At 38.5% G+C, this 24,970-nt stretch overlaps 1 protein-coding gene across 5 annotated transcripts in view; it reads left to right on the top strand.

The window, feature by feature from the left end:
• Positions 1-22,182: 22,182 nt before the first annotated feature.
• Positions 22,183-24,970, top strand: part of Usp15 (ubiquitin specific peptidase 15) — a 94,903-nt gene continuing 92,115 nt past the window's right edge. For 2 of the 5 annotated variants that reach the window (XM_048360497.1, XM_048360491.1), the window contains exon 1: positions 22,183-22,388. In XM_048360497.1, coding sequence (XP_048216454.1) covers positions 22,300-22,388 — 89 coding nt within the window. In that variant the 5' untranslated portion in view covers positions 22,183-22,299. The remainder of the gene's footprint in view (positions 22,389-24,970) is intronic. The other 3 variants (XR_007213004.1, XM_048360526.1, XM_048360484.1) reach the window with 2 other exon arrangements.

Here is a 24,970-nt window from a genome sequence, read left to right as displayed (position 1 = left end):
TGGGAATACAGAACATTGATGGGTACTGGCGAAGGTTAGAGACTATTTACATACAGCAACCACAAAATTTAAGTCAAATCTACACTCTGTCAAGATCAATATAAAACTAAATTTCTGCATGCCAAGGGCAAATAATTGTTCTGGAATATTAAAAAGTTAATTTTTATAGTAAAATTACAAGAGCTATTGACCTGAGACTTTATGATTATGTGTTCATTTTGAGAGCTATTTATTTGCTAAAGAATACTTTGTTCATTTAATGTTATAAGCAAATATTTGAACTTTCCCACTAAACTTATAACTTAACCACTGACTATAACCTAAGTATTCCTATTATAAATGACCTAACACCCGGAAATTGTGCCTTTTATTAGTTTGGACTGAAAATGTGCATTTCTGAACAGTTTATTACAATAAATGAATGAGTCTCAAGCATTACATTTAAAATACAATTCACTATCTTTTTTCACAATGAGTATTTAACAGACAAAGCTGTAGACCTGGAATTTTTCATTTATTTAAGCCTAGTGGGCAACAGATCAGAGGCAATATAAAGAGAAAACTAAGGGGCTGGGGATATGGCCTAGTGGCAAGAGTCCTTGCCTCGTATACATGAGGCCCTGGGTTCGATTCCCCAGCACCACATATACAGAAAATGGTCAGAAGTGGTGCTGTGGCTCAAGTGGCAGAGTGCTAGCCTTGAGCAAGAAGAAGCCAGGGACAGTGCTCAGGCCCTGAGTCCAAGCCCCAGGACTGGCCAAAAAAAAAAAAAGAGAGAGAGAAAACTAAATACTTAATAAATTTTAGGAAGTGAAAAAAATCTAAATTATCGTGTATTTTTAATCAACTAAATGGCTGAAATATCACCCAAAAGAAAACAACTGTTCATTCTTTCACTAAAGACAAAGCCTTACTAGAAGCAGAAAACAACTATCAGAAATTTAAAAAAAAGAAATCTGAAGAACTTGAAACCAGAACAAAGTAAAAGTCATATGTAAACAATGGAAGCAACAAACTTACAAACACTTTTTTATTTCTTTTGCCAGTCCTTGGGTTTGCACTCTGGGCCTTTGTGCCATCCCTGAGCTTCTTTTGCTCAAGGCTACTGCTCTACCACTCCTGCCACAGTGCTTCTTTCAGCTCTCTCTCTCTTTTTTTTCTTTTTTTCTTGTTTCCTTCCTTCCTTCCTTCCTTCCTTCCTTTCTTCTTTCTTTCTTTCTTTCTTTCTTTCTTTCTTTCTTTCTTTCTTTCTTTCTTTCTTTCTTTCTTTCTTTCTTTTCCGCCAGTCCTGGGGCTTGAACTCGGGGCCTGGGCACTGTCTCTGAGCTTCTTTTTGCTCAAGACTAGCACTCTACCATTTGAGCTACATCACCATTTTTGGCTTTTTCTGTTTATGTGGTACAGAGAAATAGAACCAAGGACTTCATGCCACTCTACTATTAAGCCACATTCCTTGCCCAAATAATTTTCACAGGTTTTTTTTTTGTCAGTTGTGAGGCTTGAATTCAGGGCTTGAATTCAAGTCTGGTGTTCTACCACTTGAGCCACAGTACCACTTCTCACTTTCTGCTTTTTCTTAGTAGTATATTGGAGATAACAGTCCCATGGACTTCCTTGCCTGGGCTTGCTTCAAACTGTGATCCTCAGATCTCAACCTCCTGAGTAATCTAGAATTACAGGTGTAAGCCACCAGTGCCCAGCCAAACAAAATTTTTAAGAACTAACCTTTGGAAATAAGTCTACAATCTTAAGCCCCCTCACTAAAAAGAAATGACACAAGTTAACAAAATAAAAAAAAAATAAGCCAAAATAAAAGTTTTTTTAATCTAATTAAAAAGAATAATGTGATTTTTGCCACACATACTAGAATGGCAAAACTAAAACTTTTATAGCACCATTAGGTTATAGAACACCAGGAACCCTAATTTCTTTCTGGTGATAAGCAAATTGGCACAGCCATTTTGGAAGACAGTTCAGTAATTTCTTCCAAAATTAAATAATCTTTTATAAAATAATTCTATAATTATACTGTTCAGTATTTATTCAAATAAGTATTGGAAACTTTTGCTCACAGAAAAACCTATGCTCAGAAGTTTATAGCTGTTTTGCTCAAAATTGCCAAAACTTGGGGGAAGGGACAGCCAAGAAATCCTTCAGTAAGTGAATGGAAAAACTGTAGTACATCCAGACAGTGAAATATTATAAAAGTTAAACAAGCTATTAAGACATCTTTAAAAAAACATGGAGGAGGGGCTGGGGATATAGCCTAGTGGCAAGAGTGCCTGCCTCGGATACACGAGGCCCTAGGTTCGATTCCCCAGCACCACATATATGGAAAACGGCCAGAAGCGGCGCTGTGGCTCAAGTGGCGGAGTGCTAGCCTTGAGCGGGAAGAAGCCAGGGACAGTGCTCAGGCCCTGAGTCCAAGGCCCAGGACTGGCCAAAACAAAAAAAAGAAAGAAAAAAAAACATGGAGGAAACTTAAGTGTAAGTTACTGAGGGAAAAAGTCAATCCGAAAAGACTATGCACTGTATAAACCAATCACATTACATTCTAGAGAAGAGAAAATGATGGAGACAGCACAAAAACCAGGGAGGAGGGGATGGGCAGGTAAAGCACAAAGAATTTTTCATGCAGTGAAACTACTGTGTATAATAGTATTATGTTGTTATAAATTTGTCATAGAATATACAATATCGAGTGAACCCTAATATAAACTCTGTACTTTGAGTGATAATGATATGACAATGATTTTAATATAGGTAACTCTGCCAGGAGGAGGGTGTTGAAGAGGAAGGCTGTAAAGGCGTTGGGTTAGGAGAATATGTGAACTCTCCATCTTTCCACTCTATTTATACTAACAGCTGCTCCAGAAGAAAAAGCCTGCAGAGGGAAGGAGGAAGAGATTATAGAAAATAGGGAAGGGAAAAGGAGGAAGGAAGAGAGAGCAGGAAAAATGGAGAGATGGAGGGAGGAAAGGAAGGAAGGAGGGAGGGAGGGAGGGAAGAATATATGAGGAAAGGAAGGAAGGAAAGAAGGAAGAAAGGGAGGGAGGGAGGGAGGGAGGGAGGGACGGAGGGAGGAAGAAAGGAAAAGAAATTGATACATTCTGAAAAATATCACAGTAATTATCTCTAAATAGCTGGAACATGGGTAATTTTTATTCTGCATATTAGACATTATTTTAAAAATATTTAGCCAGGTATCAGTGGCTCACATCTGCCATCCTACCTGCTCAGAAGGCTGAGATCTGAGGATCACAGTTGAAGCCAGCCTGGACAACAAAGCCTGTTAACCCTTATCTCCAATTAATCATGGAAAAAGCCATTTGTGGTGCTGTGGCTCAAGTGGTAGAGCAGTAGGCTTGAGCAGAAAGAAGTTCAGGCACAGTGCCCAAACCCATGGCTAGAGCCCTGGGACAAGTCAAAAAAGAAAAGATTTCACTAATAATACTAATAATGGAGGTAAAAAAAAAACTGAAAATATGTAAAGACAATCTTTAAATGGTACTAAAAGTTACAAAAGAAAAATTATCCAAATGGAGAAACATTATGCTGTTGATTAGAAAGACATTATTAAGATATAAATTCTTTAAAAATTAGTTTACTGGGGCTGGAAATATAGCTTAGTGGTAGAGTGCTTGCCGTGCATGGATGAAGCCCTGGGTTTGATTCCTCATCACATAAACAGAAAAGGCTGGAAGTGGTGCTGTGGCTCAAGTGGTAAAGTGTTAGCATTGAGCAAAAGGAGCTCAGGATCAGTGTCCAGGCCCAGAGTTCAATCCCCAGGATGGGGGGTGGGGGGAAAGACAGAGGCAGGAGGATTTTAATTTGATGCTTGACTCTATCTCAAACAAAGTAAAATTTATATTTTAGAATTAACATTGATTCAGCATTCACACACACACACACACACACACACACACATGCAAAAGAAATTACAGATTTGAACAGACACCTGTGTCCACAGCAGAACTGTTCACCATTGCCAAAAGATGAAAGCAACCCAAGTGTTCACCAGCAGATGAATGGATAAAACAAAATGCAGAATGCCGCATCAAGAAAGGAAATTTTGACAAGCATTGCAATATGGGTCAACCTGATGACATTATGCTAAGTGAAATAAGCCACTCATTAAATAGACAAATGCCACATGACTTCATCTATATAGGTACATTGGTGTCTTGGTATAACAAAATATCATAAACTAGTAGCTTATAAATAACAATAATACATTTCTTACAGTTCTGAAAATCTGATGAAGGCCTTTCTGTTTTATATCAGGCCACCTTTTCCCTGTGCTCTCACATAGCACCTGGGGCCAAGAATATTCTCTGGGGTCACTATAATAAGAGAACTTATGAATATCAGTGCAGAGTCCCAAAGTTCTCACCTTATATCACCAGCCTATGTGGTAGGACTTACATGCCAATGCTTGGCTTAATGCTCTGTATTCACTTTCTTGAAACCATAGTAATTTTTTCCCCAAGCCCCAAATTTTCATGTACATAGGCACTAACTAATCCCTTTAAGTGCCCATCCTCATGGAAGCTTGTGAAGTTTTATGGTTTTTTTATGCTTACCATTTGTACTGCCTTATATGACAACCAATCATTTTGTGACCACTTTCCATCTGCAGAACACTGTGATACATATTTTATTTACATTACCTCATTCATCACCTTGCAACTCTCTGGGGTAGGAATTACAAATGATAAAGTTGAGGCTTAACGATATAAATAACTTGCCCCAGTTAGACATTTTGACTTCACAATCCAAACCCTTCATTCTGAGAGATTTTTTTTTTTTTTTTTTTTTGGCCAGTCCTGGGCCTTGGACTCAGGGCCTGAGCACTGTCCCTAGCTTCTTTTTGCTCAACGCTAGCACTCTGCCACTTGAGCCACAGCGCCGCTTCTGGCCGTTTTCTGTATATGTGGTGCTGGGGAATCGAACCTAGGGCCTCGTGTATCCGAGGCAGGCACTCTTGCCACTAGGCTATATCCCCAGCCCTCATTCTGAGAGATTTTTACTGAAATTCCTAATTTATTAATCTGACTAGCCTGCTATATTAGAGGAGGAATTACAGTTTATTCATTCAGTATTTATTGTTACTATCATCTCCAACTAAAAATATTCTAATGATCTACTAGATGCTTGTCAAGCTAAATTTTTTGCATAATGGAGTCATCAGTAGAACTATAGTATATACTTTGTGGATATTTTTTATGCCTATCCTAGAGGTGACTGGGTAGCCCTGGGCCAACTTGCTCTATCCCTGAAACTTCCTTTAAGACAAACAGAATGTGTCTGTGTAGTCTCCAACAACAAAGCTCCAATCCTCCAATCCCAGAGGCACTGTTCAACTTGTAGATTGTTATAAAAACAGAAAAACAAGGTGTCTCATTCCCATTGGAGATCTCAGATCTTCTCTGGAATGTTCACTTTCCACAACAGCCAGCCAGCCTGTCTGTTTCCTATGTGCCAATTTCAGTTATCTCTACACAGACCCAACAAGTCTTCTCCCTAACTATTTAATCCACAGTGGAGATTATTCAATTTACATCCTCACTGTAGCAGATTTTCTAAAGGTGGCCATTACAGCATGTCCCATCTCACCAGCCCATCACCTAAGTGCTGTTGTGTTTTTAGCATCTCATTCTTGGTTCACAACTTGTCCATGCATTCTACGAAACCCCATTTCTCTCTGGGTGCTAACTGCTATCAGTATGTTAAGGGTCCTCAAATCTTTGGCACGGATCACAATCCTCAGACTTTTATGCAAATGAAAGCCAAAACTTCATTGTAGAATGATACTGGCAGAATGATGCAAGCCCCAGTATCTGAAATAATAGCCCTTCTCCTTAATTGGAATGTCAATCATAATTGCTTCAACCCCTGCAATATGATGACTAGCTCTCACAAAGGTCATGTGTGTCCACTCTTTAGTGTAACTCTGTCTTTGAATCCCACCACCATGCTGTGAAGAAGCCAAGAAGCCATGTGGACAGGACATGTATAAGTGATCCACCGATCAAGGGCCCCAGCCCAGCTCCCAGAAAAGTCAGTATTACCAGTCAGGTGTGTGAGCATGTCTTCAAATGTTTCCAGTTAACCTGCCAGCCTACCTAATGGCACATGAAGCAAAAATGACTTGTTCTCACTGACCTCACTGCCCAAATTGCAGGGTCATAAGTAAACTAAATGATCATTGTTGGCTTAAAATATTGAATTTGGGTAAGTTACAAAACAGAAATGATAACTGAACAGTTATTAAATGTTTCCCTCAACACTAAAGCTCTGCTCTCCACAGAAGATTCTTTCCAGTCATAGCTATATATAATAAATATATTAGATAAATATCTTTCATACATTATAAAGTGATATTATTCATAAAAATTACATTACTATCTCAGTGCTAGTAGCTCCTGCCTCTAATTCTAGCTATTCAGGAGGATTGAGAGCTGAGGATCACAGTTCAAAGTCAGATGGGGCCGGAAACTCCTATCTGCAATTAACCATTAAAAAGCCAGACGTGGAGGGGCTGGGAATGTGGCCTAGTTGTAGAGTGCTTGCCTAGCATGCATGAAACCCTGGTTTTGATTCCTCAGCACCACATATACAGAAAAAGCCAAAAGTGGCGTGGTGGCTCAAGTGGTAGAGTGCTTGCTTTGAGCATAAAGAAGCTAGGGACAGTGCTCAGGCCCTGAGTTCAAGCCCTAGGACTAGCAAAAAAAAAAAAAAAAAAAAGCCAGACATGAAAGTGTGGCTCAGTGGTAGAATAGAATACTAGTCTTGAGCATAAAAGCTCAAGTAAAATGCCCAGGCCTTGAGTTCAAGCCCCAGGACTGGCACCAAAATAAATTTGCATCACTAAATGTACAACAGTACACTTGCCTCTTAGTAAATTTAATGTCATTTACCCTATCACTTACAAAATACTTTCAAATTATTTAAATGAGGAGGTATCCCAGTGGCATCATATGTTCTCAGCTTGTATAAGACCACAGGTCCCATCCTCAGTACTGCATATATGTGTGTGTATGCACATTCATATATAATAGTATATAATAGTTTTATACATATATAATAGTTGCAATACTGTTGGCAGTGATAATTGTATTACCATTTTGTTGTAGGTTTGTTTCTTTTGACCCAGGACATTGTACTTGCTAGGCAAGTGTTTTGCCACTGAGCTACATCCCAGCCCTATATTATGTTATCTTTAATTCCAGAGATAAAACTGAGCCATTAAGAATTATGATAAATTGTTGGGCACTAATGGCTTACTTCCCTAATTCTAGCTACTTAGGAGGCTGAAATCTGAGGATCAAGATACAAAGCTAGCCTAGGCAGAAATATCTGTCTGTCTACAAAACATGCTCATAAACTCCATGAAGAAATATGTCTAGCCTGGGTTTTGATCTTTTCTAGCACCAGTCTACAGTATAATTGACTCATTTCTAGTCTCTCTCTCGCTCTCTCGCTCTCTCTTTCTCTCTCTCCTCTCTTTGTGAAGCATATGATGATATTGGACATTTGAGGCCCAGAACCAAGAGTGCTTACGCAGTAGGAGAACATAATGGTACTTGTTATTTGTACTGTAATTGTCCTTTTTTTCTTCTGTATTGTGAAAATGATTTTTCTTGGCTAATAATCAAAGAGAAATATGACTTTATAGCAGCCAAACATTTCGCCAGTGGATGCCAAACATAATTCTCATATTTAGAAAGTTTCAGCTCAACCCCAACCTGAGTGGATTCACCATGCAAAGGCTGACTGAATTAATGTTTGAATTTATAAGCACTGTTGCTTTTATTCAATGTACTATAATTTCTTTTGTTGTGCAACATTTTAGCTAGAAAACACACTTTCTAATTACCAGGTATAGGAATCTATAATCATTAGTGTTGATTCTCATATCAGAGTTGTTTCATAACATAGGAAATTACAGATTATAAGCTTGGGTAAACCATTTAAGTTTTGTATATTATTTATCTTTGGAATATTATAGCTAGTCATAGGTTCCATATTTTAAACTATGCAATCAAATATGGAAAAAAAATTCTGACTTGCCACTAAATTAACTAATATCTTCAGGCTTCAAATCTGTTTACTAAGTCAATAACAACTCATTAAAGGAACTTATTAATACTTTACTCAACAAACTTTATTAAACAGTCACTTGTAGAAGTGTCTAAGATAGATGCTAGCTCAGCTGGTGCTGTGTTGTCACTTGAATTTTGCTGGAGTCTCACAGACTGTTTTTTGCCATGACTGGCTTTAAACATCAGTCCTCTAGTCTCAACCTAGGGAATCAGCCTGAGTAGCTCGAATGACCCACAGGCGTCCATCTGCTTTTCCTCACTGCTTTCCTCCATTCACATTCAGAAAGAAGACAGAAGGAAGCAATTGGGTCTCTAAGAATGATAGGAAAGGCAAGTCTCGTGATAATAGCAAGTATCAATGCACAGAATGTAACCAATTCAAAACAGAAAAAAATAGACAGGTGTAGTGTTCATGTTCCCAAGGGTGAAAACAGAACTAATAACTTACCTTAAGTTCTAAGCCTAATGAAAATTACATTGAGCTATAGTTTATAGAGTTCTTAGAGCTAGGGAATCGTTTCCATCCATTATTTTTTTAAGGTTGGCTTTGTTTATTTATTTTTGGCCAGTCCTGGACCTTGGACTCAGGGCCTGAGCACTGTCCCTGGCTTCCTTTTGCTCAAGGCTAGCACTCTGCCACTTGAGCCACAGCGCCACTTCTGGCCATTTTCTGTATATGTGATGCTGGGGAATCGAACCCAGGGCCTCATGTATACGAGGCAGGCTCTCTTGCCACTAGGCCATATACCCAGCCCTGTTTCCATCCATTTTTGTTCTTGTTCTTTTTTTTTTTTGCCAGTCCTGGGCCTTGGACTCAGGGCTTGAGCACTGTCCCTGGCTTCTTCCCGCTCAAGGCTAGCACTCTGCCACTTGAGCCACAGCGCCCCTTCTGGCCGTTTTTCTGTATATGTGGTGCTGGGGAATCGAACCTAGGGCCTCGTGTATCCGAGGCAGGCACTCTTGCCACTAGGCCATAACCCCAGCCCCTGTTTCCATCCATTTTTGAATGAAACTTTAAATGAAATTTTTTCAACAAATAAAAATTTAAAAATAAAAAAATCTTAGAAAGAATAATATAGGAAGCAAAATCATGCACACATCATATAAACTCAACATTTGTACTACTTGACACATAAAAATAAATATCTATCTAGAAAAATTCACATTAATGTCTTACTGTTTATAGGAATAATATATTCACCAAAATTAAAATGTCCATCAAAAAAAAATAAACAGATACATTCTGGTGTGTTTAAATGAGATACAGAACATAAAAGGGAATGCATAGTACTATAGATATCAACATAGGTATAAATAGTGATACTAATGAGCAGTTACAAAAAAATCACATCACTTGTGCAAAAGGAATTCAGCTAAAAATTAAAACACAAAACTGAAATTTGTTTAATTTTCAGCTTCTTTTTCCTACTTCTTAGTGCTCATAATTTAATTCAATAACAAATTAACATAATTCAATAGAATCTTTCTGCACCAGGCCTGGGAATGTGGCATAGTGGTAGAGTGCTTGCCTAGCATACATGAAACCCTGGATTCGATTCCTCAGTACCACATACACAGAAAATTCCAGAAGTGGCACAGTGGCTCAAGGGACAGTGCCCAGACTGAATTCAAGCCCCAGGACTGGCAAAAAAGAAAAAAAGTATCTTCTCCAAATAAAGATCCACATGAAGCTCTCTGGGAACTTATGCTTGCTTAATTGTTGCCGAAAAATAGTACCTATCATAAGGAGTCCCTCATAAGAGAGATGGATAAAATAATAGCAAATAAATGGGAAAAGGAACTCATCCTTTAAAGGTACTTACTCTCCAGCAGATATAAAATCTGGGTGTTTGCTAGGAAGGATTGTGATATGCAGGCTATCATCAGAGCTTTCTATGAAAAGGAGAGGTGTCACCTCTTTTCTCCCCTAATTTGGACATGGTTGGATCTAGCTAAGCGTGTGTGTGTGTGTGTGTTTGTGTGTGTGTGATCATCACAATGAAATTATAAGCTCAGAGTTATCTGGAATGTCAACCCATTGTCCAGACCTGAAGGAGCCAGTCGGTTCACCCCACCCCCACCCGGTAATTGCGCTAGCAGCGGGTGCTAGCAGCTGGGAACATGTACTGATCAGCATGCAGACTTTAACTTTGGCCAGCAAGCAACAGAGCTGGCAGGACAAGAGGCTCTCAGTAATTTCAGGGTACAGCCCATAACAGCAATGCGGTGAACTTTGTCTGAATGTATATTTAAATGTGTAAAGGAATACAATTTGAGTGGAAGATAGAAGCACATACTAAATTTGGGGGGGTGGGGGGGTGGGGAAAGGGATGAAGTGGAGAATGCAAAGACTCCAACTTATCTTAAATATTTTATTTCACTGCATTTCAAAAAAATAAAAGACATATAATCAAATATTAACTGTTGAGAGCTGTTGGATTTTTTCATAGGTATCTGGTTTATTACTTAATGTAATTTTTTATACATTTCTTACTATATATTGCTTAATCCTTTTTATATTTAAAATTTTAATGGCACATAATTTTGTGTATCTATTCTGGGACCATGTTTACAATATGCTTAAGAACTGAAAACCTAATACTTAAAGTATAATTAACATAGACTAACATATATATCATCATTAAGAACATAACCCATAAATAACAGGAACTAACTAACTCATAAAACTGTCATTAAAAAATGTAAAAATAGCACCTTTCTAAAAAGGACAGAGAGGATCCTTTTAAATGAGGCACTCACCTGAGAAATGGAAAACAGTGTCTCACATAATTGTGTTGAAAACCATAGGCTCAATGATCAATATTTTAAACTCATTATGATTTCTAAATATTAATATTTAGTGAAGTAAGAAAATAAAAATTCCTTCAATTCTGACACATTTCATAATAACAAAGACCATATGCAAGTCAGTTTTCTGTTATATATTTTCACATAGAGACCATGTTTGAATACCACTCTGCTCCACTTGATAACCACACTCATACAGGAAACATGATAGGAGAGCATTTTATTCCTTAGGATGCTAAGCCTGCAATGGAGCTCTAGCAAACATGGCTTTAAGAACAGCCTAATTACATATTTATAAATGCGTATCGTGTATCATGTAGTCTGGGATGAAATCTTACAGCCATTTCAGTTTATCAATAAAGGAAGTAATTTTTTTTAAAACTGCAGTCAGTTAAACCAAGCAACAGTATGTACTTGTGATTATTTGTAAAGGCTACCGTGTATGAACTGATTTTTCTCTTTTTTTTGCTAGTCCTGGGGCTTGAACTTAGGGCCTGCGCACTGTCCCTGGCTTCTTTTTGCTCAAGGCTAGCATTCTACCACTTGAGCCACAGTACTACTTCTGGCTTTTTCTATACATGTGGTGCTGAGGAATCGAACCCAGGGCTTCATATATACAAAGCAAGCACTCTACCACTAGGCCATATTCCCAGTCCTATACTGATTTTTCTATTTTATTGTGTGCTTAAATGCTAGGGACTTGAGCCAACAGAAATTATACTGTGAAAACACAGAATGCTAAGAGAATGATCCTGTAAAAACATCTTCTTATCATTGCAATATTTAACATTCATTGCACATTGCTAGCATTCTCATTCTTTGATACAACATTCCTGCCTGATGGATTTACCTAGTTAACCTGAAAAGTAAGATACTACATATCATACAACCATCAGAATGTATGCTTTTTATTTTCCCTTCCAAATATCTCAACATTCTCATTTTTCCCATTACGAAGTATACTATAAGTTCACAAGGAAAACTGATAAAAAGAGAAAGAAAAACAAACCAAACTAGAAAGAAAAAAAAAGTATGTGTAGTATGCTGTTCAAACCCAACCACTATTCTTTAGGGATCCTACCTTTTCTTTTTTTCTCCTCTATCTCTTCTCCTTCCTCCTTTTCCTATTTTTCCCCTATGGATAAAGTCATATTAGGAGGAATGGAGATAAATAAAAATATAAATAGATATATAATCATTCCACATACTTCATATACATAAAAGGAGATAGGAAGAATATCTGGCCACCTATCCCCAAATTCCAGTCAAACTGACCATTAGGAGAAAACAGGAAAGGCGTTTATTTTCAGTGTATACGCCCTGGGAAGATGAGAGCAGAATCTATCTCTATGCTAACAGTTTGGGGTTTGTACAGGAAAGGAACAAAGACAAAGGTCATGGGTTTGCATAACTGGCAATCTTGGTCAAGCCTGGTCTGACCAGTCACTAGCTCATGGTAGGTCATGTGGAGCCTTGTCAGTGATAAGTAAGAAAGCTGATGCTGCCAGGGGATAGTTTTAACTCTTGTCACAAAATATTTATCAAGCAGATCTGTTGCTCCCACAATCCCAGATGGTGGCAGGAAAGAATGGTTCAGAAAAATAACTGGAGAGGAAAGGAAGAAATAATGTTTGATCTCATCTTCAAAATATATCAAGGCTTTCTTCATTTATGATATGTTCTTTATGACATAAGTTGTTTTTTTATGTGACCATTTATTGACTATATCCATTTATTGACTATATCTGTGAAGTATGGGCTATAGTATATTTGGTTTTTTGTTTCATTTTTCTGTAATAAGTATTGTAAATATACATAGATGATATGTCTGTCTATGGATACCTAAAGATTTTCCACTAAGATACCAAAATGTAAAATTTCTAAGGCAGAAGGTATGAATATCTACTGATTATTGGAATTTCTCATCTTCCTTAACATTTGACAATGTCAAACTTTTGACGTTTTCAAAATTAATGAAGCTACACTCTCATTCAGCCTCTATTTAGTTTTGATGTTGCAATGATTAAAATGTGTGTGTGTGTGTGTGCAATGAAGCTTGAAATAAGGGCCCAGGTGCTGTTCTTTAGTTTTTTCATTCAAGGCTAGCATTCAACCTCTTGAGCCACATCTCCACTTCTGGCTTTCTGATAATTAATTGGAGATTAGAGTCTCAAGGACTTTCCTGCTAGGGCTGGCTTTGAACTGAGATCCTCAGATCACAGCCTCCTGAGTAGCAAGGATCACAAGTGTGATCCATTCAAGCCCAGCAATAATTTTGTGTCAACTGCTTTTTATTTCTTACATCAAAAGATGCACTACCAATGCATATGATATAGATAAAACACAGACCATATTTTTTAGAAAGGCACACTGGGCTCATTGTTTTCCCTTTTTAATCTTCCAGTGATTGACAGTTCTTTGGATATGTAATATACCTATAGGAGGCTAAAAGGAAGAGCAAATTACAAATGCATCCCATCATCTTCATATGAAGTTCATAAAAAGAATTATATTCTCTTCTAGCATATCTTGCTGTCTGACTTAATGCTTTCAGGGAAACAAGAGCTTCAGAATTTAAATTGTGGCATTATAGAGAACAATGTTCCTGTAGCTTTTTTAAAAATACTTTAAAAAGTAACTTGATTGATTTCCTCATAAATTTTCTTCCATGCCATCCACAATACCAAATATGTTTTTCAAAATCAGTATTGGTAAGGATTTTCTTTCTAGCAAACTGTCAGTTTCCTTGGTGAATCTTCCTACGTTTAACAAAAATACACAAATAAATAAAATCAAAAGGCTTATTTAGGGGCTGGGAATGTGGTTTAGCAGTACAATGCTTGCCTAGCATGCATGAAGCCCTGGATTTGATTCCTCAGCACCACATAAAAAGAAAAAATCAGTTGGTTTACACCAAACAGTTTTGCAAGTATTGCTTTTGTAGTCGTTTGTCTTTTTAATCCTGTGTCTCTCGATTTTGATATTTCCTTTCCCTTTCCAAGTTCTAATACCAGAATATACAGTTTCCAATGTACTCAGATAAGATACAGTGATAGTGCAGTTACAACCACAGGAAGGAGATACAAGAGGATCATCAATAGAAGCTACAGTTTCACATGGCATGTTGAAAGTAATTACAACAGTGATATAACAGTCGTTTCCATAACATGGAGTTCATTTCACTTAGCATCATCTTATGTGTTCATAAGGGTATAGCTATTAGGCTCTTGTGATCCTCTGCTGTGACTAGCCTAAACCTGTGCTAATTATTCCCTATGAGGGAGACTATAGAGTCCATGTTTCTTTGGGTCTGGCTCACTTCACTTAGTATAATTTTTTCCAAGTCCTTCCATTTCCTTACGAATAGGGCAATGTCATTCTTTTTGATAGAGGCATAAAATTCCATTGTGTATACGTACCACATTTTCCTGATCCATTCATCTACTGAGGGGCATCTGGGTTGGTTCCATATTTTAGCTATGACAAATTGTGCTGTGATGAACATTGTTGTGCTGGTGGCTTTAGTGTGCTCTTGTTTGTGGTCTTTTGGGTAGATGCCCAAAAGTGGGGCTGCTGGGTCATAGAGGAGCTCTATGTTTAGCCTTCTGAGTAATCTCCATACCGCTTGCCAGAGTGGCTGAACCAGTTTACATTCCCACCAATTGTGAAGTAGGGTGGGGGGGAGAGGGAAGGGGAAGGGGAGAGGGGGGAATGAGGGAGGAGGTAACAAACAGTACAAGAAATGTATTCAATGCCTAAAGTATGAAACTGTAACCTCTCTGTACATCACTTTGACAATAAATAAGAAAAAAAAAGGAAGTAAAAAAAATCAGAAGTGGCACTGGCTGAAGAGGTAGAGTGCTAGCCTTGAAGAAAAGGAAGCCAGGGACATTGCTCAAGCTCTGAGTGTAAGCCCCAGGACTGGCAAAAAAAAAACAACAAAAAACATATTTACTCTAACAGAGTTTTCTTCCTTTTCCAGACATGAAAAACATATTCATATATTTTTTTTCTGAATTAGTTTAGGCAATATTAAAAATAGAGCTTGCAAATGCAACTCTTGTCAACAGTAAATTAACTTTTGGAAAACATGTTGAAAGTCTTACTGTTCTAAACTGAATTATTTTATAGTTCCTTTTACTCTTGAGAAAAACTTCAAAATTCTTTTTTTTCTGAAAGGTTGAAGGAAATTTACTATACTTCAAGCCACCAAGACAAGCCATTCAAAAGCAATTAAAGCCCTGCAGCAGCCAAAGGCATTGCTTAATCACTCCACCCTTGCCTAGTAAAAGGTTTCTTTTCCCCCCTTACCTTATCCTTTCTACCTTCCATTAACCACGGGAAGTAGTCAGTAGTAATGTTTTATTTTGTTTTAACTTCCCTGCAAAAATAATTTCATTCATTAAGTATCTGTCAAGAAACCAAAACTCACATTTAGGTTGAACCAAATGCCTTTTAGGAGGGGAGAGAAAAGAAGGAAAGCAATTTTTTGATATTTTCCTTTATTATAGCCCATTTTTTTAAACACGGGTGGGTACTGTCCAACTCTCTACATGTTTATGGTTCTTCCTCTCATATGTCAGCTGACTCAGTTCCCTCTGATCATAAAACACAAGGGCAATGGTGGATGTTTTTGTTTTTATTGACTAAAGAATCCATGGATAGCTAGCAAAATGTTATTTCTAGGTAAAGATTTTTCCAGAGGAGATGAGCATTTGAATCCATATACTGAGAAGATCCCCTCACCAATGCAAGTGCACAGCTTCCAGTTCTTTAAGGGCTCGCCAAAAAAAAAAAAAAAAAAAAAAAAAAGCAAAGTACAAATTCACTGTCTCTCTTGGTCTGTCTCTGTCTCTATCTTTCTCTTTGTGTGTGTCTCACCTGTCGCTGTCTCTGTCTCTGTCTCCCTCTCCCTCTCCCCCTCTCCCTCCTTCCCCCATCTCTTTTCCTTTATTTTGGCCTGGGTAGTTTTTCTTGTCCTCAAACATTAACACTCTTAGGTTATGAGACTTGAGTTTCAGACTAGGACTTATTGGCCCCTCTGGTTCTCAGACCTTCAGGTCTGGATAAAACCACACCATTATCTTTATTGAAAACAGTGATGATGGGCTTTATAGCCTCCACAATGATATGAGCCAAGTCTCTGTACTAAATCTCTATTTATCTATCAATCTATACCTACAAACTCAATGAAATCTTAAGTTTAATGGCTGCTCCTACTGCCCTGTATTGCTTCAGTCTCTGTATATCAGCGATCTTGATGGTGTTTCTTCTACATGGTATGACTATTATCCTAATCCAACTTGTCAAGAAGCAAGATAGCTTTCTACTGCCACATATTCTTAGAGCTAGGGGGGTGAAATATACATAATTTATAAGCTCCATATCCTTACTATTGATGGGTGTTCAATGTAATTTCTTTTGATAGTACTGGAGTTTTGAACTCAAGGACTCTTGAATTGCTAGGCAGGAAGTTTATCACTTGAGCCACATCTCCAGCCCATATTCCATATAACTTGATGTTAAGAATTTGGTCACATTACCAAAAGTTTTCATTTTTTTAATCTTATAACCATTGAAGACTTAGATTTCTCATAGAATTCTTTGCCCAAAAAAATTCCATACTTTTGCCAAATAGTAGTTCACAAATATTATCTTATTTGTTATTGTTACCCATGAATACTTCTTGCTTTGTCTTAATTTCCTTAAGAGACATTGTTCTAGTTTGCTATGGCTATTCTACTACTTGTCCATATCAACTATTATACTATATTAAATTACCAGGAATTTATAGCAAGAAGTCTAATATAAATCTTATTGGGCTGAAATCAAAAGGTTCAGCAAGGCAGTTCCTTGCTGGAGGTTTTAGAGAATTCATTTCCTTGCCTTTTTTTTTTAATTTGGGGAAGCAATTCACATTCATTGGCTTACGACTTATTATCCCATCTTCAATGGTATTCTCCCATACTCATATATCACCTTATGTAGAAAGCCAGGAACGTTTTTTGTCTCTTTAAGGATTCATGTGATTAGACTGGACCCAACTGGAGCATGTCATCTCAAGGTCTCTCACTTCAATTACATTTACAAAGTCCCTGTTTCCATATAAGGCAACACAAGTCTGGATATTACAACATGGAGATCTTTGGAAAGACATTATTCTGCTTTCCATACTATCAGTATACAGCTAAGTAGCTCCAAAAGATGTCTTTGATCTGTTAGATACCTGTGTTCATAGTTAAAGAAAATTACAAGTGTATGCAATGTTTCTTGTTCTATCATATCCTACTACAGGTTTCTAAGTATATTATTTTATCCCTAAAAGCTCTTCTGAAAAAAAGATTCTGAGTAAAGGTGGGCTTTTAATTTACTGTTAATACTTGGGTTGTTTTTTATGGTGGTGGTGGTGAAGGCTGTTGTTTTGAGCTGGAGACCTACTAATTTTTAACTAAACTGATGACTATTGCATAACATCTTGTGATCTTAATATATTTACTTTAAATTTCAAATTCAGTAGCTGCCCCAGGCTAAAGGCAATATTTTGTTAACAAGATTTGTACTTCATGCTGAGCCCCATTATTACTTTCATATTCATTATTTATTTTACTTTTGAATGAATCCTAAGAAATAAGCCTATTATCCCCATTTAATAGATGAGGAAACTAAAACTTTCAGTATCACAGAATGTGTAATTAGGACAAAAGAGACAGTTATCATTAAGCATGTCAAGGTGGGTTATTATTTCCTGCCCATCTCAGAAACCACTCACGTTGTAGCACTGGTGTTCAATGTTTACACAGGAGGCTGCTGACAGTTTTAGAAATGCACAATCCACATAGTTCAGAAAGTTATAAACAGGAACATACCAGTGAGCATCAAAGAACAGTGGTAAATATTTTATTAAATCACTAAACTTGTTTTTCTTCATTGCTACTGTCTCATGACTTGATCTAAGCCTAGTAGGGGATCAGCAGTGTCCTGTGGCATAGAGATACTGGAAGATGATATTGTGAAGAATGCCCTATCTAATGTTTATATCAGCCCTGGAGCATAGATAGTCTGTAAAACCTGCTATTATATTTTTTTCTAAAACTCTTTATCAGCAGTTTAAGTCAGTTTCCTCTCTTAGACAAAATGAAGAGCACTGTCAGTCAGTCCGCTCTTGGGAAAAAAAAATCAATGTTAATCTCTGAGAATTACATAGTTGCAGAATCAATGGATTATTGTACAACTCCCTAATTCATATTGGTGGTACACATGTGTAAGACTCATTGGCATAAAATAATGTCTTAAATTGTGGCATGGATATACAAATGATCAAATGTATAATTTTAAGATTAATATTTCGTTTAATTTGTCCATTTAATACGAAAGAGCAATTTTTTAAAAAAGACTTTCTCTTTGGAAAGCCTGTCCATAATTGTGAACTTGGGAAAGGGCACATGCTCCCGCTTAAACATTTCTATTATTTTTTTCATGATGTAGTTCTTTATCAACCTGAAGTCTGTCAATAAAAGTAAATATCAAAAAGAATATGATTACAAGACAATATGTTGTAAACTAACTGTACCACTTGCAGGGAGGGATTGGGGAGGAAGGAAGGTACGAGAAAAATGAGGAAGGAAGTAACAAGTTTGACAAGCAACATACTCACTACCTTACGTATGTAACTGTAACCTCTCTGCATATCACCTTAACAATAAATTTAAATTTAAAAAATTTAAAAATGTTTCAAGGTACAGTCAACTTTCATTGCAGTTGGTATGTACTTTATAAAAAAGACAATACAAATAGCAACCAGATTAATCCATGTATAGACTGCATTCCCATTCATAACTTAAACTTTGCAGATCCTATGGAGCAGGAGAAAACAAATTGTTTGTTTCAATTCCTTTCATTTAAATACCTTCAGTTTAGGACTACCAATTCAATGCAGTTCCTAAAATGCCTCAGTATGTGAAAGCAGATTTGCTTCAACCATTTACATTAGTTATATCTAAGCCTTGCAAGCATTTGAGTTTTAGCCCATGAAGTTTAATCACCTTATTTTTGAAATGAGAAAATGAATGCACACAGAGATTAAACAACTCGGCCAAGGTTACCCAGAAAGTCAGTGGCACTGAGCCAGAGTCAAAATCCAAATATGCTGGTTCTTTGTAAAAGGTACTGTATTCATTTCACTACTTTTTCATTCTCTTTATCAGAACCTCACATTTGTCTGAGGAGAATCTGTACTTTTTAAGCTTTAAAAGCTGCATGGTGGCACTTGCAATTTCTATTCACACTCTAAGTTTCAAAATACCATTAACAGATTAAGCATTTTACTACATGCTATTTTGGTGTTTGCATTACTCCTCCGTCTTTCCACTGCCTTTGAGCGGTTTGGAGAGCTGGTGAAGGGAGAAGGGAATTCTAATATTACATAAGAGAAAAGCAGGGTTTTGAGAGGTGAGTAAAAAGAGTGGGTGGTGGGGTTCCGAGGGAACGATTACAGAAGGAAAGGGAGAAGGAAAATAGTGAGACAGGGCTGCTTCCTAAAGATCAAAGACAGAGTTGAGAAATAAAGCCAGTCAAAATATCAAACACTAAGATGTTAGGGGCTGTGATCATTCTGTATATGTGTGCATGGGATTTGCAAAAACAACTCAAGACATCAGACAGATTTTCCCTTGGGTTCATGAAGTCAGCACCATATAAAATTGTGACGTTGTACTTTCTTTCATTCAATTTTATTAAGGGACACAGTGTCTTTTCTTGTTTCTCTAATTCATCTATGCTGAAAACTAGCATCGGTTTGACCTTAGTTTAAGCCTTTCTCTCTCCCAGTATTACAACATGAAGTCATATCTCCTAATTGTTGAATAAAGAAACCCCTCCAGGCTAAATAATTATTCATATATCAGTGAGCAAGGTGGTCAATTATTAGAAGATCAGGAATCCTTTAACTAAAGTGTCTATAACTTCAAAATCAACTCTGATTCTGCATGAGGTCCACCTTACTTATATCAAACTTTATTTCTAAAGTACTCAGCATTCTGTGCTCCTGTCCCATATTCAAATCCCTAGGTTCTTTATGTAAATAAGAAAAAAAATAGAGGATGGGAGAAGGTAATAGCATTCAGATGGTATAACCACAACAATTAACATATGGGATCATCAGGGAAGAGCCTTGTTTTAAAATGAGATTGAACCCCTAGTTTATATACAATTATTTCTGTGATTCAAGATAATGTAGCTTTCCATATTATCTATTACCTGATAATAGGGATGTAGATCTTAACCAATTTAATATTTATAAGCAACTTGTTTCTAATCATAATTTAAAGGATCAGTAAGTGAAGCAAATGATACTGAGAAGTTGATTGCTATTTTTTTAACCCTCAAAGGTTGGTAGAAAAATAAAAATTTACCCAAATTGCTAGATATTCAGATCCAGACAGCTTAATTTCAAATTTGAGTCTGTCACTCTCTCAATTCCTCATCAATTGAAATATGTATAATATTGCTATGGGAATCATTAGCACTTTAAAGAATCAAATGAGGCACTCTATAAATGCTTGTTACATTGTAACCACTCTTTCTTTCCTTACTCTTTTAGATCTTTTAGATCTCATGTGTAACTTGGCATTGGATTTACACATCCTTAGCCATTGAACTAATTGCCTTGCACATTGTGTAAGTGAAGAAAAGATCTTGCAGGACTATGGGTATCAATATTGGAAGAGAGTAATTAATAAGGCATTGCTTCTTGATTATGCTTATGAGAAAAAGCACTTTGAATTACAAGTCCCTAACACTTTAAAAAAAACTTTACTGATATAATTTCAACCATACAATTTATCCTATTATCAGTCTAAGTCTTTCTGCTAATGTGTATTGATTGGCTAGTAAGTCTTAGGTTTAAAAAAAAAAAACTTAGTGTGTCTAGTCTTCATGCAGAAACAAGCAGTCGCCTTGATGATATACCAAAAAGCACAACACTAAAATACATTACTTTCATCTGGAAGGGTTCAGCATTTCTTACTTTCATTTACTACACCTATCATTACTGCATTCCCTCCTAATGAGTTTCCGTGGGCATTAAAATGGAAAGAAGGAAAAGGATTCTTATCCATCTCTGCTTCTTTCATCATTATGTTACAATAAAAGTCAAATTTCTGGATATCTTCGGCTTTAGAAATGTTAAATAAGTTTTGCGACAATTAGTTTTTGAAACTACTTAAGTGGTTTTTTTTTTTTTTTACGTTACACCTGTGCTGTGTAAGACACCCGAAGTACAGAAATTAAAAGCAAAAACAAACAAGCAAAACCCCCGAAACTTAGATCGTTGTCATGGAGTTAACATTTTATTTCAAGCTTTCATAAGAATGGTACTTGGGCTCCGGAATCTGGGTTATTCACTTTCATCTCCAACCACTAAATGCTTTGAGACCTTGATGTTTGATTTTCAAGGAACTCAATTTCCCCACTTGTCAAAGAATCCTTGGATCCAAATTAAGTGGGTATAAGATTAGGCCAAAGAAATGTTACTTTAACACACAGGAAGGAGGTTTTCCCGCACCTTTTCTCCCCCCTCAAGTACCTGTCCTTATTTGGTACATATTTTACTCCTTGCTCACTGAGGAACTGGGACATACTTTCCCCTGCAGCTCACTGGCCAGGATGTGCCGAGGGGAGTGGGGGGGGGGGTGTCATAAAGAGCCGGTTAAAAGATCTCTATCTACTGCTGGCGCTGGAGGGCCCTGGAGGAGCCCCTGAAGGATACTACAAACAAAACGTTTGGGTTCAGATTGTTCTCTGGACCCATATTCATTGAGCTGGGGTTCCGAGACTTGCAAACGAAAAGCCCAAAGTCACGCACGGAGTCCAACCCTTACAGCAGTATCTTCAACCATCCCCATACTTCCCCGCCCCGCCCTATCCCCCCAGAGGGACCGAATGCGCAAATAAGGGTTCTCCGAGATCTGCAGAAAGGAAAAAAAGGGGGGGGGCGGGGTAACGAGTTCGGATGGGTAAAATCAGGAAGGTGCAGCTGTGGCTTGGCTCAAGCCGGAGAGCAGGGAGAGTTAAAACCTGGAGGTCCCGGGAAGGAGAGGAGAGGGCTGGCGAGGCCAAACCGAGATGCTGGGACGCGTGCAGACCGATGGGGGGCAGCAGCCCGCAGCCCGCGCACCGGATCCGCCCCGGAGGCCTGCGGCTGGTCCCAAGCATTTCCCTCTCACCTCCCTGCACCCCGCCACCACCCCGCCCTTAGGACTCATTTGGTTTCGACCAGCCGATTGGGCGGGGCCGGGGAGGAGGGGGGGGGGAAGGGGCGCCATTCCCACAATGCTCTGGGGCGTGCCGCCGCCGTCGCCGCCGCCTCCGCTACAGCTAGTGGAAGAAGATGGCGGAAGGCGGAGCGGCAGATCTGGACACTCAGCGTTCTGACATCGCGACGCTGCTCAAGACCTCGCTGCGGAAAGGGGACACCTGGTAGGGGCTGAGGGTGGTGGCGGGGGTGGAGGGGACGCGGTGCCCCGAGGATGGTGTGGAGGCCGGGGCGGGAACCGCGGGGTGGGTGTCTCGGACTGGTGACAGGTGCGGGCAGGTCCGGCGGCGGCGGCGGCGGCGGCAGCGGCAGCTTTGCGGGCAAAGGTTGGGCCGGGAGTGGACGAGGGGCCGGGGCCCGCGGGCGGCCTGGGGGGGCGCGCGCGGAGCTGGGCGCGGGCGGCGGCGGCGGCGGCGGCGCTGGAGGCTGGCCGGCTTCTCCTGGTCCTCCTCCCCTCCAGGCAGAGCCGCTCCCACCTCGGAGGCCTTCCTCCGGGAGGATCTGGGTTACCAGCGCCTGGGCGGGAGGGCTTGACACTTCGTGCGGACACCTCCTGTTCCTTCCCACGGCTCTTTTTACGTGACCATTTTTGTATTTTATTTTCCCTCCCTCGATCTCCACTCGCTTTCCTTCTCCAGATCGTCTCCTTTCCTTAGGCATTGTCGAATCTCCCAAGTTCCCTTTTTATGACCGATTTGGTGTCATCCCTTCCCGGCTATAGGATGTTTTTGTTGTTGTTTTTTGCGGGTGGGTGGGTGGTTTTTGTTTTTTTTTTTTTTTGAGGGATGGGGCGATATGGTTCTATCACAGGTGGCCTGTGTCAGGGCTCCACGGAAGGGAAGAAGAAGCCCTCTTTCCCCAGTTCCTTGTCAAAAGGAAGGGAGAGAAGTAGTAAAGAATCTTAGGCTTCTGAGAGGTACCACGTGGTCTCGTGCTTTTTAAGGGGAGGCTGGATACCAGCCGGGAAGTGTCGCTTCTTAGAAGTAGCCGCCCTTCCCTCCTGTTGGTGGGAGGGAACGTGGGCCTGCAAAAAGTAGATAAGTCCACTGGAAGCTTCAGTTCACAGCGAAGGTTCGGCCAGACTCGTGCGCGACCCAAAGGATAGACTGCACTTAGAATGTTAAAGGAAGTAATAGATGGGGATTTGAATCGTGGTCAGCCACGGGCCAGCGCTCTCCATGAATAACTCAAAACAGGCGAATATGTGATGGAAGGGACAAGTACTGTTTTAGGATAAGGTTCATGAGTCTCTTTATTATAGTAAAACATGTTTCCTCAGCTTACCACTGTCACCATAATGGTGGTATATTATTTACAGAATTGGTTTCCCTCCCTCCACTCCACCCCAGCCTGTACTCCAGTGTGGCTAAATGGGGAGGGTAAGAGTTACAACTTACAACTGAGTTATTACACTGTTTGATCACTTTAACTTGCAATATGACAAGTCCATTTAAGTCTTTCACCCCAATGTCTTAAAAAAAATGGGCCCTTGTCTTCTTACAGAGGTTTCACCTTGATTCAGTTAGCTATTCTAAAGTATTTGATACTTACACTAGATTTGAGTTACTTTTTACTTTGTGCTACATACGGTGTTGTGTTGTTGGAATCATTTTCAAGTAAGCTGGTAGGTGGCAGACTTGGGACTCGAATTAAGTACTTTGATCTAGGCTTTGGTATTTTGTTCTCTACTTAGTTGTTTCTATAATGAATATCCCTAAGAGTGTAAATATATACTTGGTTGCGTTGCAGCAAGCAATAAGACATTGGAAGCAAGAACTAAATATTGTGTTCATTTCTCCCCAAATATCTGGGGAGAAGTTTGAACATTTCTTAGGACCACTGGTGTTTATCATGGCTTGTGAAATTTTCGGTATGATATCAAGATTTGCTATTTATATTTAACTTACATTATGATTTTTAAAAATTCAATCAGCGTATTAATACCTCATAGAAATATTAATGTGGATATTCATAAAGTAGAAATCTGAATTTAAATATGAATATTGTTTCTCATTAGTGTCATGTTTTGGTATATTAAGCCATACTTTGTATTGACACTGCATGCAGTATGATAGATGTGCACATTAAACATTTTAAAGTTTAGTATTGTACAGATGCTTATATTTTTGCTTCTCAACAAAGTTATGATATATCATGTTGAAGAATGGTATAATACAGAACAATAAAACCTCAAAATTGTACTAGGAAGTGTTTTGGAAAGGGTGAAGCAAGATGGGGAGAACTGATTGGAATATGCTGTTTATACATGATTAAATGTGTTAAAATTTCTCCCATGTATAATGTGTACTAATGAAAAAGAAACAAAGTCCATATGCATTTCTTCAGTGCCTTTATTTCTAAGAAAAGGAAACTCAATATCAGATATTTAGGTAACAGCAGAATGTACAAGTTGTATCTTTGCATTAATTTCCTTTAAAGGAAAAACTTAAGACACAAAATAGTACTGGGGAGTTGCATAAAACGTACTTTATGTGAAAACTGGCAGGTGAAGCCTCTCCTTTCCTCTCCGGAAAAAAAATAATGTTGTAGAACAAAGTTTTGATTCAGAGTTTTAGGGAGAATAAGTTGGTAAGCATAGATTTAATAAAGAATTTATGAGTTCAGACATGGTTGATATATTAATGATAATAATTCAGTTTTCAGACTCATTTTTTAGACTCAGTTAAGAGTGTTTAGTACTTAATTAAAAATAGCTGATTTGGTCTTTTGTAGGTACTTGGGCAAG

Source organism: Perognathus longimembris, chromosome 1, assembly GCF_023159225.1.
Source record: "Perognathus longimembris pacificus isolate PPM17 chromosome 1, ASM2315922v1, whole genome shotgun sequence".
Classification (NCBI taxonomy): Eukaryota; Metazoa; Chordata; class Mammalia; order Rodentia; family Heteromyidae; genus Perognathus; species Perognathus longimembris.
The sequence above is the reverse complement of the archived record's forward strand: the minus strand, read 5'-3'. Positions and strand labels throughout refer to the sequence as shown.